Source organism: Onychostoma macrolepis, chromosome 03, assembly GCF_012432095.1.
Source record: "Onychostoma macrolepis isolate SWU-2019 chromosome 03, ASM1243209v1, whole genome shotgun sequence".
Taxonomy (NCBI): domain Eukaryota; kingdom Metazoa; phylum Chordata; class Actinopteri; order Cypriniformes; family Cyprinidae; genus Onychostoma; species Onychostoma macrolepis.
In genome coordinates, this window is record NC_081157.1 from 47,317,566 (window position 1) to 47,331,481 (window position 13,916).

A 13,916-nucleotide genomic window follows, 5' to 3' on the forward strand; every position below is an offset into this window, starting at 1 on the left:
CTTACTGTAATCTGTTTTATATTTCATCTGCAACACCATTTGCATTAAAGACCCGACTGGCAGATCAACGGTGTTACTTGAAATGTGGCAAGATGACAGGCAGGTTGATATATTATATGATTTTATGATATATTAGACTATAGTATATTTACATGTGACCCTAGGCCACAAAACCAGTCATAAGGGTAATTTTTTATTTTTTTTGATCTACCCATAAGGGTAATAAGTTTTGTTTTTGTTATAAGGGTACTAAGGTTTATACACCATCCCGAAAGCTGAATAAATAAGCTTTTCATTGATGGTATGGTTTGATAGGATATGTCTATATTTGGCTGAGATGCATTACTGAGATACATTATTTGAAAATCTGGAGTCTGAGGGTGCAAAAAAAATCTAAATATTGAGAAAATCGCCTTTAATGTTGTCCAAATTAAGTTCTTAGCAATGCATATTACTAATGAAAAATTAAGTTTTGATATATTTACGGCAGGAAATTTACAAAATATCTTCATGGAACATCCTAATGATTTTTGGCATGAAATAAAATTTGATAATTTTAACTCAATATGAATTGTTGGCTATTGCTACAAATATACCCGTGCTACTTATGACTGGTTTTGTGATCCAGGGTCACGTAGAAGTATTTTTAATGTCGAAAACATTTCTATACTTTCTATACAAAGATTCTTTGGCGAATATCAGAACAACAGCATTTCTTTGATTTTTTTTCACAAATGCACTACATACTTTAGTCAACACTACACAAATCCTAGGGCCGGTTTCACAGACAGGGCTTAGCTTGACTAGGCCTTAGTTAAATTAAGGTTTTTAAGCAGCTTCTATTAAAAATGCCTTAGAAGAAAACGTTACAAGTGTGCATCTTGAGACACAACAATGGTTCTGACATATTTTAAGATAGGAAATCTGCTCAAGACAGCTCAAACATGCATCTTAGTCTGGGACTAGCTTAAGCCTTATCTGTAAAACCGGAGGGTACTGCAAACTTGCATATTATTATCTCTCTTTGTGTATTATACTGTAGCTTTATTTTAACAAATGCATATTTGTTGCTTGATTTGTGGCACTTAAACAATATTTGAAAATTTTATTTCAATCTTTAAAGCAACTGAAAAAAATGGAATCTTCAAATTCTCGAAATGACTCTCTGCTTAGCGCATAGTAGGCATTGGTACGCTGTAGCAAAGTCCCTTTCAATTTCTCTAGTGTCTTTGGCTGCAGTCAGAGCGGAAATCACAGCGCCCTCTGCTGGTCCGTCAGCAGCATCCACTTTAAATGATAAAATGTTTTTGTGACAGCCGTCTGTGACACGCTTACATATTTAATACATATATTAAGAATGTTAAAAAAAGTCACTTTTATATTACACCTGTTTAGCGCTCGGTGGTGGATGTGTGTGTTTATGAGTTTGTGTTTATGTGAACTGATACCCGGATGTTGATCGGCGCGGCGTCAGTGCGCAGCTGCAGGCCGGATTGACTGAGGTGAGCAAAACAAACCCAAACATTTGCAAACACACTCAACATATATCACGCTAGCAGCAACATACGCATGCATGCGTGTGAAATAATATGTTAGATTCGTGTTTGAAAGCTGCCTTTACTGTGTCGCGAGCGTATCTGTCAGTAAGTTGCTGAATTTAGTTTTGATCTCTTCATCTGTTTACCATCGAAATCCTCTGAATAATTGAATGTATAGAAGCCTTACATAAACTAACGTGGCCTGAGATGATACAAGTAACTCTATACTACTTGCTTCGAGTGCTATTAAAGCATATTTTCTGTGCGTTTGAATGTTTGTGCGTAAATGCGCCACAATTAGCACGTTAGCTTGGTAAGTTTAAGCAGAAAGATGAATAAAACCGCTTTTTGGCACATATCAGCAATGATTCATAGTCAATTTCAAGTAGTACATCGGCATTTGAAGTACATTGGAGAACTAATATCGTAGTGTGGTCGTTATTCAGTACCATAATATGAATCCGCGTATTTTTACAGTGTAATGCTGTGCAGTGTTTGTGTAAGAAAGTTTGTAATCATTAACACAACACAGAATAGAATTAAGTCTATTGTTTCATGACTGAGTTGGTGGAAATAGGTGCCAATGGAGCCATTTACAACATGCATGGGACTTTAAGGACATGGATACAGAACTGTTGTGTATCCTTTAAAACAGTTCAATTAACCGTGGAGTTATAATGTAATGTGTGCCATGTCACAGGAACAGGAAGGGAGCAGCAGTTCATGGAAGACAGTCACTGTAAGACAGGAGACAGCAGTCATCAGGAGGTGGGCGACACTTTTGCTGGATTTAACACTGTACATACTCAAGAAAACATACATTAGCTGTATATGAATGTATATGATTTTTTAAAAATCTTTTTTTTTTTATTGCAGGGCACTGAAGACAGCACTAAAGGTTGGTATTTTACAATTAACTTTTGAATACTCAATTATGAAATAGTCACACATGTACACTATCGTTCAAAGTTTTTGTGGTTAGTATGGTTTTTGAAGTCTCTTCTGCTCACCAAGTCTGCATTCATTTGATGAAAAATATAGTAGAAACTACTGTTGTGAGATTTTTATAATTTAAAAGAACTGTTTTCTATGTGAAGATGTAGTACAATGTAATTTATTCCTGTGATTTAAAGCTGAATTTTCAGCATCATTATTACTTCAGTCTTCAGTGTCACATGATCCTTCAGAAATCATTATAATAAGCTGATTTGCTGCTCAAGAAACATTTCTGGTTATTATAAATGTTGAAAACACTTCATGCTGCTTCATATTTTTGTGGAAAACTTGATGCATCCTTGCTGAATATAATTTGATCAATTTAAAAGATTAGTTCACTTCCAGAATAAAAATATCCAGATGATTTACTTACCTCTATGTCATCCAAGATGTCCATGTCTGTCTTTCTTCAGTCAAAACGAAATTAAGGTTTTTAAGGAAAAGATTCCAGGATTTTTCTCCATATAATGGACTTCAAAGGGGACCAACGAGATGAAGATCTAAATTGCAGTTTCAATGCAATTGAAGCCGAGGAATAAGGGTCTTATCTAGTGAAATGATTGCCCATTTTCTAAAAAATAAATAAATAAAATTGATACTTTTTAACCACAAATGCTCTTTCTGTGCATCTTCACGCATTACACTTTCACATCGGACAGGACATGCATGGTTAGTTCTTCATCTGTGTACTTCGGTTCATAAAGGTAGGGTAGGGTGAAAAATCTCATTTTCTCCTCCAACTTCAAAATCGTCCGACATTGTTGTTTTACCTTTTTTGTAAAGGGAGTTTGACTTTCTTTGCATGTTTGCTTTGTAAACATTGGGTCGGTACTTCCGCCTACATCACACATGCATGGATACGCAATTCGTGAAGTCGAACTATTGCAACACAAGCAGTTGTGGTTAAAAAAAAAAGTATATATATTTTATTTATTTATTTTTTTAAGAAAGTGACTTATGAATAAGACCCTTATTCTTCAGCTGGGATTGTGTAGCCCTTTGAAGCTGCATTGAAACGGCAAATTGGACCTTCAACCCGATACAGACTTCTTACATACTTTCAGTGGCTGTATGTGTGACTAATTCACATTTGTGTATGTCAGTGTTTCATGTATGCTTGTTTGCATAAGAAGTATGATTTAAACTTCACTTGATAAACATTTTACAAATCCTACAGATTCTTCTCAGAAGAATCTTTAAGAGCTTTATCATTTGAAAAAGTGAATCAAAATGTTCTTACCAACTAGTACGGCCCATATTAAGCCGCTTCACATAAGCAATTTTCAAGACCATTTGTGAAAAATCAGTTATGTTTTATAGTCAGTGTTTATTAGGGGTGTAAGAAAATATCGATACAGGTGAGTATCTCAATATTTTGTTTGGCGATACTGTATCGATTCTCAAACAAAATATCGATATTTAAAAAAAAAAATCATACAAGATTCATGGCAGTTGTTTCGTTTTGAGTTCATATCCAGACTGCTAGATAGCAGTCTTCATCTCTGAACTTAAACAGTGACAGTAAATGCTACAACCCAGCTGAATCTTTTCAAAATTTCTTGCTTTTTCAGCTCTTTGTTGCCCCCTTGTCAACTTTTTTGAGACCTGTAGTAGGCATCAAATTTGAAATGAGCTAATTTCTCAGTTTAAACATTTATCTATGTTCTATTGTGAATAAAATATTGGCTCATGTGATTTGAAATTCTTTTAGTTTTCATTTTATTCAAATTTTAAAAAATGTCCCAACATTTCCGGATTTCGGGTTGGAGCATTAGAGCATGTAATGTTAGCGTTACGCCGGTTTCACACTGGATGCGCAAGCAGTGCGGAGGTAGCGCAGAAGCAGCGTGCGCCCATTGTGCTTTCATACTGGCAGCGTTTGTCACCGCTGAACCGCGGCTTGTACTGCAATACAGACGAGTATCGTCATTTCTGTCGTATTTTCCAGCGTTCTCCTCCGAACACTGTGTGCCATGTGCTTTGATGTATGATATGGCCAGCATACTCCGTGATGTGACCGTGTCCCCCTTCCCTCTGTCCCACACACATATGTAAATAACATGCTATATTATAAATAGGTAGTTTACACAATAAACTTGGGCCAAGTTTTCAGGATGTGTGTACGAAAAATTGCCGACCCTGTCAGGAAAATTTATGTCTGACCCTTCTCACATTTTGTATGAGGAATATTAATTTTGCCATTTAACAGAAGACTTAGAGTTGCATGTGTTAGATTGAATAGGTGTAAATATCTTTTGTAAATCAGTCTGTAAAATTAATAAATCAGAATTGGGGGTTCAAATAGGCCTCTGGGCTCTGGAAAATAGAAAGGACTCACTATTCTGCACTGTAGCCGTGTGTTTTGTATACACTGTTGTTGTTTTTTGTATTAAGGTGCGTCTATTGTATTGTTTGTTTGGTAATTATCGATGTGAGATGGTACAAGCTGTGAGATCCAAGACAAATTTTGGAAAGAATTCCAACAATAAAGTGTAATTGGATTGAATAATTGAAAAAGTAATCTTAAAGCTAACAAATGCCTCTAGTTTTATTAATTTAACAGACCTTTTGAAGTTTGGACAAAAACTCATGGAAGTGATGTTTTCGTGCGTTTATTTTTCATGTGGTGATTGTGAAACACATCACATGATTTTATGGTGAAATGTGTTATTTTTCATGTTAATCGGGCGATTTTGATCAAGAACAATGCACTGTGATCTTAATTCATCATAAGCGGCACAGCAAAATAGACTCGAAACGATCGCGGCACTGCCGCTCCTGGTCTGCTACGCTGCCATGCCCGCCTCTGCGTGCGGTGTGAATGCTCTAATCAGTTAACATGGGCACTGAAAAATATCGGCTGCTAACCCCTTATTTACACTGCACGAGTCTGCGGCACGTTATAGCTCCAACAAGGTTTTTTCCGTCCTCCACGCGGTGCCAACTCACACCAGGATCATTTCAGAAGCGGCGGCAGGATTCGTGAGACAACGTGATTTGTCTGTCCGATGTTGTTTTTCTTGATTTTATTTATTTGTTACTGATTTTTTTTTTAAATTCTAAGATAGTTGGCTTTACGTTTGTTTTGTCCGGTTTAATTCTGTTTACTACTCGTACAACTCCTGCAATTAAACTCCATGCCTTGTCCTTTTTAAATTGTCCTTGTAAAAACAATTTTGCTGTCATATAAGAATATGCGTTTTCAACTTTAAGGATGAACCTCTCATTTATTTCTGGCCTCCTAGCAATAATATAGTGATATGAAATACGATCGAGAGTCTGCACAGGGTGTCTATTGTGAAATTGACAGGATTTTTTAACTTTTATTTTATATTTGCTGTGCGGTTTGGACGCGGCGTCCGTCAAAAATAGACTAGGCGCCTATCTTTTGTGAAGCGGCATGGAAAGCCACTTCTGGGATGCTTTGAAATGTGCCGCAGCACGACTGGTGTAAACATAAGCATTGACTACAGTGGCCGCGATCAGCTCCAGTAGGGGTTACACTCTGTTTACGCGTGCAATATGAAACAGGCGTTAGTTCGCTGCCAATAATAGAGGATGAAAGAATTGTTCCAGTTCCCGTTTCAGTGTACAAAGCTGAAGTGTGGTGTCATTTGGGCTTTTGTGGTAACGTCCGCCCCATTGTGGAGAGCCATCAGTAGGGTCGCCGTGCAGCTGCAGGAATAAGGGTCTTATCTAGTGAAATGATTGCCCATTTTCTAAAAATAAATAAATAAAATTGATACTTTTAACCACAAATGCTCTTTCTGTGCATCTTCACGCATTACACTTTCACATCGGACAGGACATGCATGGTTAGTTCTTCATCTGTGTACTTCGGTTCATAAAGGTAGGGTAGGGCGAAAAATCTCATTTTCTCCTCCAACTTCAAAATCGTCCGACATTGTTGTTTTACCTTTTTTGTAAAGGGAGTTTGACTTTCTTTGCATGTTTGCTTTGTAAACATTGGGTCGGTACTTCCGCCACATCACACATGCATGGATACGCACTGTGAAGTCGAACTATTGCAACACAAGCAGTTGTGGTTAAAAAAAAAAGTATATATATTTTATTTATTTATTTTTTTAAGAAAGTGACTTATGAATAAGACCCTTATTCTTCAGCTGGGATTGTGTAAAGCCCTTTGAAGCTGCATTGAAACGGCAAATTGGACCTTCAACCCGATACAGACTTCTTACATACTTTCAGTGGCTGTATGTGTGACTAATTCACATTTGTGTATGTCAGTGTTTCATGTATGCTTGTTTGCATAAGAAGTATGATTTAAACTTCACTTGATAAACATTTTACAAATCCTACAGATTCTTCTCAGAAGAATCTTTAAGAGCTTTATCATTTGAAAAAGTGAATCAAAATGTTCTTACCAACTAGTACGGCCCATATTAAGCCGCTTCACATAAGCAATTTTCAAGACCATTTGTGAAAAATCAGTTATGTTTTATAGTCAGTGTTTATTAGGGGTGTAAGAAAATATCGATACAGGTGAGTATCTCAATATTTTGTTTGGCGATACTGTATCGATTCTCAAACAAAATATCGATATTTAAAAAAAAAAAATCATACAAGATTCATGGCAGTTGTTTTTGTTTTGAGTTCATATCCAGACTGCTAGATAGCAGTCTTCATCTCTGAACTTAAACAGTGACAGTAAATGCTACAACCCAGCTGAATCTTTTCAAAATTTCTTGCTTTTTCAGCTCTTTGTTGCCCCCTTGTCAACTTTTTTGAGACCTGTAGTAGGCATCAAATTTGAAATGAGCTAATTTCTCAGTTTAAACATTTATCTATGTTCTATTGTGAATAAAATATTGGCTCATGTGATTTGAAATTCTTTTAGTTTTCATTTTATTCAAATTTTAAAAAATGTCCCAACATTTCCGGATTTCGGGTTGGAGCATTAGAGCATGTAATGTTAGCGTTACGCCGGTTTCACACTGGATGCGCAAGCAGTGCGGAGGTAGCGCAGAAGCAGCGTGCGCCCATTGTGCTTTCATACTGGCAGCGTTTGTCACCGCTGAACCGCGGCTTGTACTGCAATACAGACGAGTATCGTCATTTCTGTCGTATTTTCCAGCGTTCTCCTCCGAACACTGTGTGCCATGTGCTTTGATGTATGATATGGCCAGCATACTCCGTGATGTGACCGTGTCCCCCTTCCCTCTGTCCCACACACATATGTAAATAACATGCTATATTATAAATAGGTAGTTTACACAATAAACTTGGGCCAAGTTTTCAGGATGTGTGTACGAAAAATTGCCGACCCTGTCAGGAAAATTTATGTCTGACCCTTCTCACATTTTGTATGAGGAATATTAATTTTTGCCATTTAACAGAAGACTTAGAGTTGCATGTGTTAGATTGAATAGGTGTAAATATCTTTTGTAAATCAGTCTGTAAAATTAATAAATCAGAATTGGGGGTTCAAATAGGCCTCTGGGCTCTGGAAAATAGAAAGGACTCACTATTCTGCACTGTAGCCGTGTGTTTTTGTATACACTGTTGTTGTTTTTTTGTATTAAGGTGCGTCTATTGTATTGTTTGTTTGGTAATTATCGATGTGAGATGGTACAAGCTGTGAGATCCAAGACAAATTTTGGAAAGAATTCCAACAATAAAGTGTAATTGGATTGAATAATTGAAAAAGTAATCTTAAAGCTAACAAATGCCTCTAGTTTTATTAATTTAACAGACCTTTTTGAAGTTTGGACAAAAACTCATGGAAGTGATGTTTTCGTGCGTTTTATTTTTTCATGTGGTGATTGTGAAACACATCACATGATTTTATGGTGAAATGTGTTATTTTTCATGTTAATCGGGGCGATTTTGATCAAGAACAATGCACTGTGATCTTAATTCATCATAAGCGGCACAGCAAAAATAGACTCGAAACGATCGCGGCACTGCCGCTCCTGGTCTGCTACGCGCTGCCATGCCCGCCTCTGCGTGCGGTGTGAATGCTCTAATCAGTTAACATGGGCACTGAAAAAATATCGGCTGCTAACCCCTTATTTACACTGCACGAGTCTGCGCACGTTATAGCTCCAACAAGGTTTTTTTCCGTCCTCCACGCGGTGCCAACTCACACCAGGATCATTTCAGAAGCGGCAGGATTCGTGAGACAACGTGATTTGTCTGTCCGATGTTGTTTTTCTTGATTTTATTTATTTGTTACTGATTTTTTTTTTTTTAAATTCTAAGATAGTTGGCTTTACGTTTGTTTTGTCCGGTTTAATTCTGTTTACTACTCGTACAACTCCTGCAATTAAACTCCATGCCTTGTCCTTTTTTAAATTGTCCTTGTAAAAAACAATTTTGCTGTCATATAAGAATATGCGTTTTTCAACTTTAAGGATGAACCTCTCATTTATTTCTGGCCTCCTAGCAATAATATAGTGATATGAAATACGATCGAGAGTCTGCACAGGGTGTCTATTGTGAAATTGACAGGATTTTTTTAACTTTTATTTTATATTTGCTGTGCGGTTTGGACGCGGCGTCCGTCAAAAATAGACTAGGCGCCTATCTTTTGTGAAGCGGCATGGAAAGCCACTTCTGGGATGCTTTGGAAATGTGCCGCAGCACGACTGGTGTAAACATAAGCATTGACTACAGTGGCGCGATCAGCTCCAGTAGGGGTTACACTCTGTTTACGCGTGCAATATGAAACAGGCGTTAGTTCGCTGCCAATAATAGAGGATGAAAGAATTGTTCCAGTTCCGTTTCAGTGTACAAAGCTGAAGTGTGGTGTCATTTGGGCTTTTGTGGTAACGTCCGCCCCATTGTGGAGAGCCATCAGTAGGGTCGCCGTGCAGCTGCAGGAATAAGGGTCTTATCTAGTGAAATGATTGCCCATTTTCTAAAAATAAATAAATAAAATTGATACTTTTAACCACAAATGCTCTTTCTGTGCATCTTCACGCATTACACTTTCACATCGGACAGGACATGCATGGTTAGTTCTTCATCTGTGTACTTCGGTTCATAAAGGTAGGGTAGGGCGAAAATCTCATTTTCTCCTCCAACTTCAAAATCGTCCGACATTGTTGTTTTACCTTTTTTGTAAAGGGAGTTTGACTTTCTTTGCATGTTTGCTTTGTAAACATTGGGTCGGTACTTCCGCCTACATCACACATGCATGGATACGCACTGTGAAGTCGAACTATTGCAACACAAGCAGTTGTGGTTAAAAAAGTATATATATTTTATTTATTTATTTTTTAAGAAAGTGACTTATGAATAAGACCCTTATTCTTCAGCTGGGATTGTGTAAAGCCCTTTGAAGCTGCATTGAAACGGCAAATTGGACCTTCAACCCGATACAGACTTCTTACATACTTTCAGTGGCTGTATGTGTGACTAATTCACATTTGTGTATGTCAGTGTTTCATGTATGCTTGTTTGCATAAGAAGTATGATTTAAACTTCACTTGATAAACATTTTACAAATCCTACAGATTCTTCTCAGAAGAATCTTTAAGAGCTTTATCATTTGAAAAAGTGAATCAAAATGTTCTTACCAACTAGTACGGCCCATATTAAGCCGCTTCACATAAGCAATTTTCAAGACCATTTGTGAAAAATCAGTTATGTTTTATAGTCAGTGTTTATTAGGGGTGTAAGAAAATATCGATACAGGTGAGTATCTCAATATTTTGTTTGGCGATACTGTATCGATTCTCAAACAAAATATCGATATTTAAAAAAAAAAAATCATACAAGATTCATGGCAGTTGTTTCGTTTTGAGTTCATATCCAGACTGCTAGATAGCAGTCTTCATCTCTGAACTTAAACAGTGACAGTAAATGCTACAACCCAGCTGAATCTTTTCAAAATTTCTTGCTTTTTCAGCTCTTTGTTGCCCCCTTGTCAACTTTTTTGAGACCTGTAGTAGGCATCAAATTTGAAATGAGCTAATTTCTCAGTTTAAACATTTATCTATGTTCTATTGTGAATAAAATATTGGCTCATGTGATTTGAAATTCTTTTAGTTTTCATTTTATTCAAATTTTAAAAAATGTCCCAACATTTCCGGATTTCGGGTTGGAGCATTAGAGCATGTAATGTTAGCGTTACGCCGGTTTCACACTGGATGCGCAAGCAGTGCGGAGGTAGCGCAGAAGCAGCGTGCGCCCATTGTGCTTTCATACTGGCAGCGTTTGTCACCGCTGAACCGCGGCTTGTACTGCAATACAGACGAGTATCGTCATTTCTGTCGTATTTTCCAGCGTTCTCCTCCGAACACTGTGTGCCATGTGCTTTGATGTATGATATGGCCAGCATACTCCGTGATGTGACCGTGTCCCCCTCCCCTCTGTCCCACACACATATGTAAATAACATGCTATATTATAAATAGGTAGTTTACACAATAAACTTGGGCCAAGTTTTCAGGATGTGTGTACGAAAAATTGCCGACCCTGTCAGGAAAATTTATGTCTGACCCTTCTCACATTTTGTATGAGGAATATTAATTTTTGCCATTTAACAGAAGACTTAGAGTTGCATGTGTTAGATTGAATAGGTGTAAATATCTTTTGTAAATCAGTCTGTAAAATTAATAAATCAGAATTGGGGGTTCAAATAGGCCTCTGGGCTCTGGAAAATAGAAAGGACTCACTATTCTGCACTGTAGCCGTGTGTTTTTGTATACACTGTTGTTGTTTTTTTGTATTAAGGTGCGTCTATTGTATTGTTTGTTTGGTAATTATCGATGTGAGATGGTACAAGCTGTGAGATCCAAGACAAATTTTGGAAAGAATTCCAACAATAAAGTGTAATTGGATTGAATAATTGAAAAAGTAATCTTAAAGCTAACAAATGCCTCTAGTTTTATTAATTTAACAGACCTTTTTGAAGTTTGGACAAAAACTCATGGAAGTGATGTTTTCGTGCGTTTTATTTTTTCATGTGGTGATTGTGAAACACATCACATGATTTTATGGTGAAATGTGTTATTTTTCATGTTAATCGGGGCGATTTTGATCAAGAACAATGCACTGTGATCTTAATTCATCATAAGCGGCACAGCAAAAATAGACTCGAAACGATCGCGGCACTGCCGCTCCTGGTCTGCTACGCGCTGCCATGCCCGCCTCTGCGTGCGGTGTGAATGCTCTAATCAGTTAACATGGGCACTGAAAAAATATCGGCTGCTAACCCCTTATTTACACTGCACGAGTCTGCGGCACGTTATAGCTCCAACAAGGTTTTTTTCCGTCCTCCACGCGGTGCCAACTCACACCAGGATCATTTCAGAAGCGAAGCGGCAGGATTCGTGAGACAACGTGATTTGTCTGTCCGATGTTGTTTTTCTTGATTTTATTTATTTGTTACTGATTTTTTTTTTTTTAAATTCTAAGATAGTTGGCTTTACGTTTGTTTTGTCCGGTTTAATTCTGTTTACTACTCGTACAACTCCTGCAATTAAACTCCATGCCTTGTCCTTTTAAATTGTCCTTGTAAAAACAATTTTGCTGTCATATAAGAATATGCGTTTTTCAACTTTAAGGATGAACCTCTCATTTATTTCTGGCCTCCTAGCAATAATATAGTGATATGAAATACGATCGAGAGTCTGCACAGGGTGTCTATTGTGAAATTGACAGGATTTTTTAACTTTTATTTTATATTTGCTGTGCGGTTTGGACGCCGGCGTCCGTCAAAAATAGACTAGGCGCCTATCTTTTGTGAAGCGGCATGGAAAGCCACTTCTGGGATGCTTTGGAAATGTGCCGCAGCACGACTGGTGTAAACATAAGCATTGACTACAGTGGCCGCGATCAGCTCCAGTAGGGGTTACACTCTGTTTACGCGTGCAATATGAAACAGGCGTTAGTTCGCTGCCAATAATAGAGGATGAAAGAATTGTTCCAGTTCCGTTTCAGTGTACAAAGCTGAAGTGTGGTGTCATTTGGGCTTTTGTGGTAACGTCCGCCCCATTGTGGAGAGCCATCAGTAGGGTCGCCGTGCAGCTGCAGGAATAAGGGTCTTATCTAGTGAAATGATTGCCCATTTTCTAAAAAATAAATAAATAAAATTGATACTTTTTAACCACAAATGCTCTTTCTGTGCATCTTCACGCATTACACTTTCACATCGGACAGGACATGCATGGTTAGTTCTTCATCTGTGTACTTCGGTTCATAAAGGTAGGGTAGGGTGAAAAATCTCATTTTCTCCTCCAACTTCAAAATCGTCCGACATTGTTGTTTTACCTTTTTTGTAAAGGGAGTTTGACTTTCTTTGCATGTTTGCTTTGTAAACATTGGGTCGGTACTTCCGCCTACATCACACATGCATGGATACGCAATTCGTGAAGTCGAACTATTGCAACACAAGCAGTTGTGGTTAAAAAAAGTATATATATTTTATTTATTTATTTTTTAAGAAAGTGACTTATGAATAAGACCCTTATTCTTCAGCTGGGATTGTGTAGCCCTTTGAAGCTGCATTGAAACGGCAAATTGGACCTTCAACCCGATACAGACTTCTTACATACTTTCAGTGGCTGTATGTGTGACTAATTCACATTTGTGTATGTCAGTGTTTCATGTATGCTTGTTTGCATAAGAAGTATGATTTAAACTTCACTTGATAAACATTTTACAAATCCTACAGATTCTTCTCAGAAGAATCTTTAAGAGCTTTATCATTTGAAAAAGTGAATCAAAATGTTCTTACCAACTAGTACGGCCCATATTAAGCCGCTTCACATAAGCAATTTTCAAGACCATTTGTGAAAAATCAGTTATGTTTTATAGTCAGTGTTTATTAGGGGTGTAAGAAAATATCGATACAGGTGAGTATCTCAATATTTTGTTTGGCGATACTGTATCGATTCTCAAACAAAATATCGATATTTAAAAAAAAATCATACAAGATTCATGGCAGTTGTTTCGTTTTGAGTTCATATCCAGACTGCTAGATAGCAGTCTTCATCTCTGAACTTAAACAGTGACAGTAAATGCTACAACCCAGCTGAATCTTTTCAAAATTTCTTGCTTTTTCAGCTCTTTGTTGCCCCCTTGTCAACTTTTTTGAGACCTGTAGTAGGCATCAAATTTGAAATGAGCTAATTTCTCAGTTTAAACATTTATCTATGTTCTATTGTGAATAAAATATTGGCTCATGTGATTTGAAATTCTTTTAGTTTTCATTTTATTCAAATTTTAAAAAATGTCCCAACATTTCCGGATTTCGGGTTGGAGCATTAGAGCATGTAATGTTAGCGTTACGCCGGTTTCACACTGGATGCGCAAGCAGTGCGGAGGTAGCGCAGAAGCAGCGTGCGCCCATTGTGCTTTCATACTGGCAGCGTTTGTCACCGCTGAACCGCGGCTTGTACTGCAATACAGACGA

At 37.4% G+C, this 13,916-nt stretch overlaps 1 protein-coding gene across 3 annotated transcripts in view; it reads left to right on the forward strand.

Annotated features, from left to right (window-relative positions):
- Positions 1-1,290: 1,290 nt before the first annotated feature.
- tnrc6bb.1 (trinucleotide repeat containing adaptor 6Bb.1) overlaps positions 1,291-13,916 on the forward strand; it is a 37,434-nt gene continuing 24,808 nt past the window's right edge. The window contains exons 1-3 of one of the 3 annotated variants that reach the window (XM_058769223.1): positions 1,291-1,502; positions 2,239-2,306; positions 2,415-2,436. In XM_058769223.1, the coding sequence (XP_058625206.1) occupies positions 2,262-2,306; positions 2,415-2,436 (67 nt within the window). In that variant the 5' untranslated portion in view covers positions 1,291-1,502; positions 2,239-2,261. The other 2 variants (XM_058769221.1, XM_058769222.1) reach the window with 2 other exon arrangements.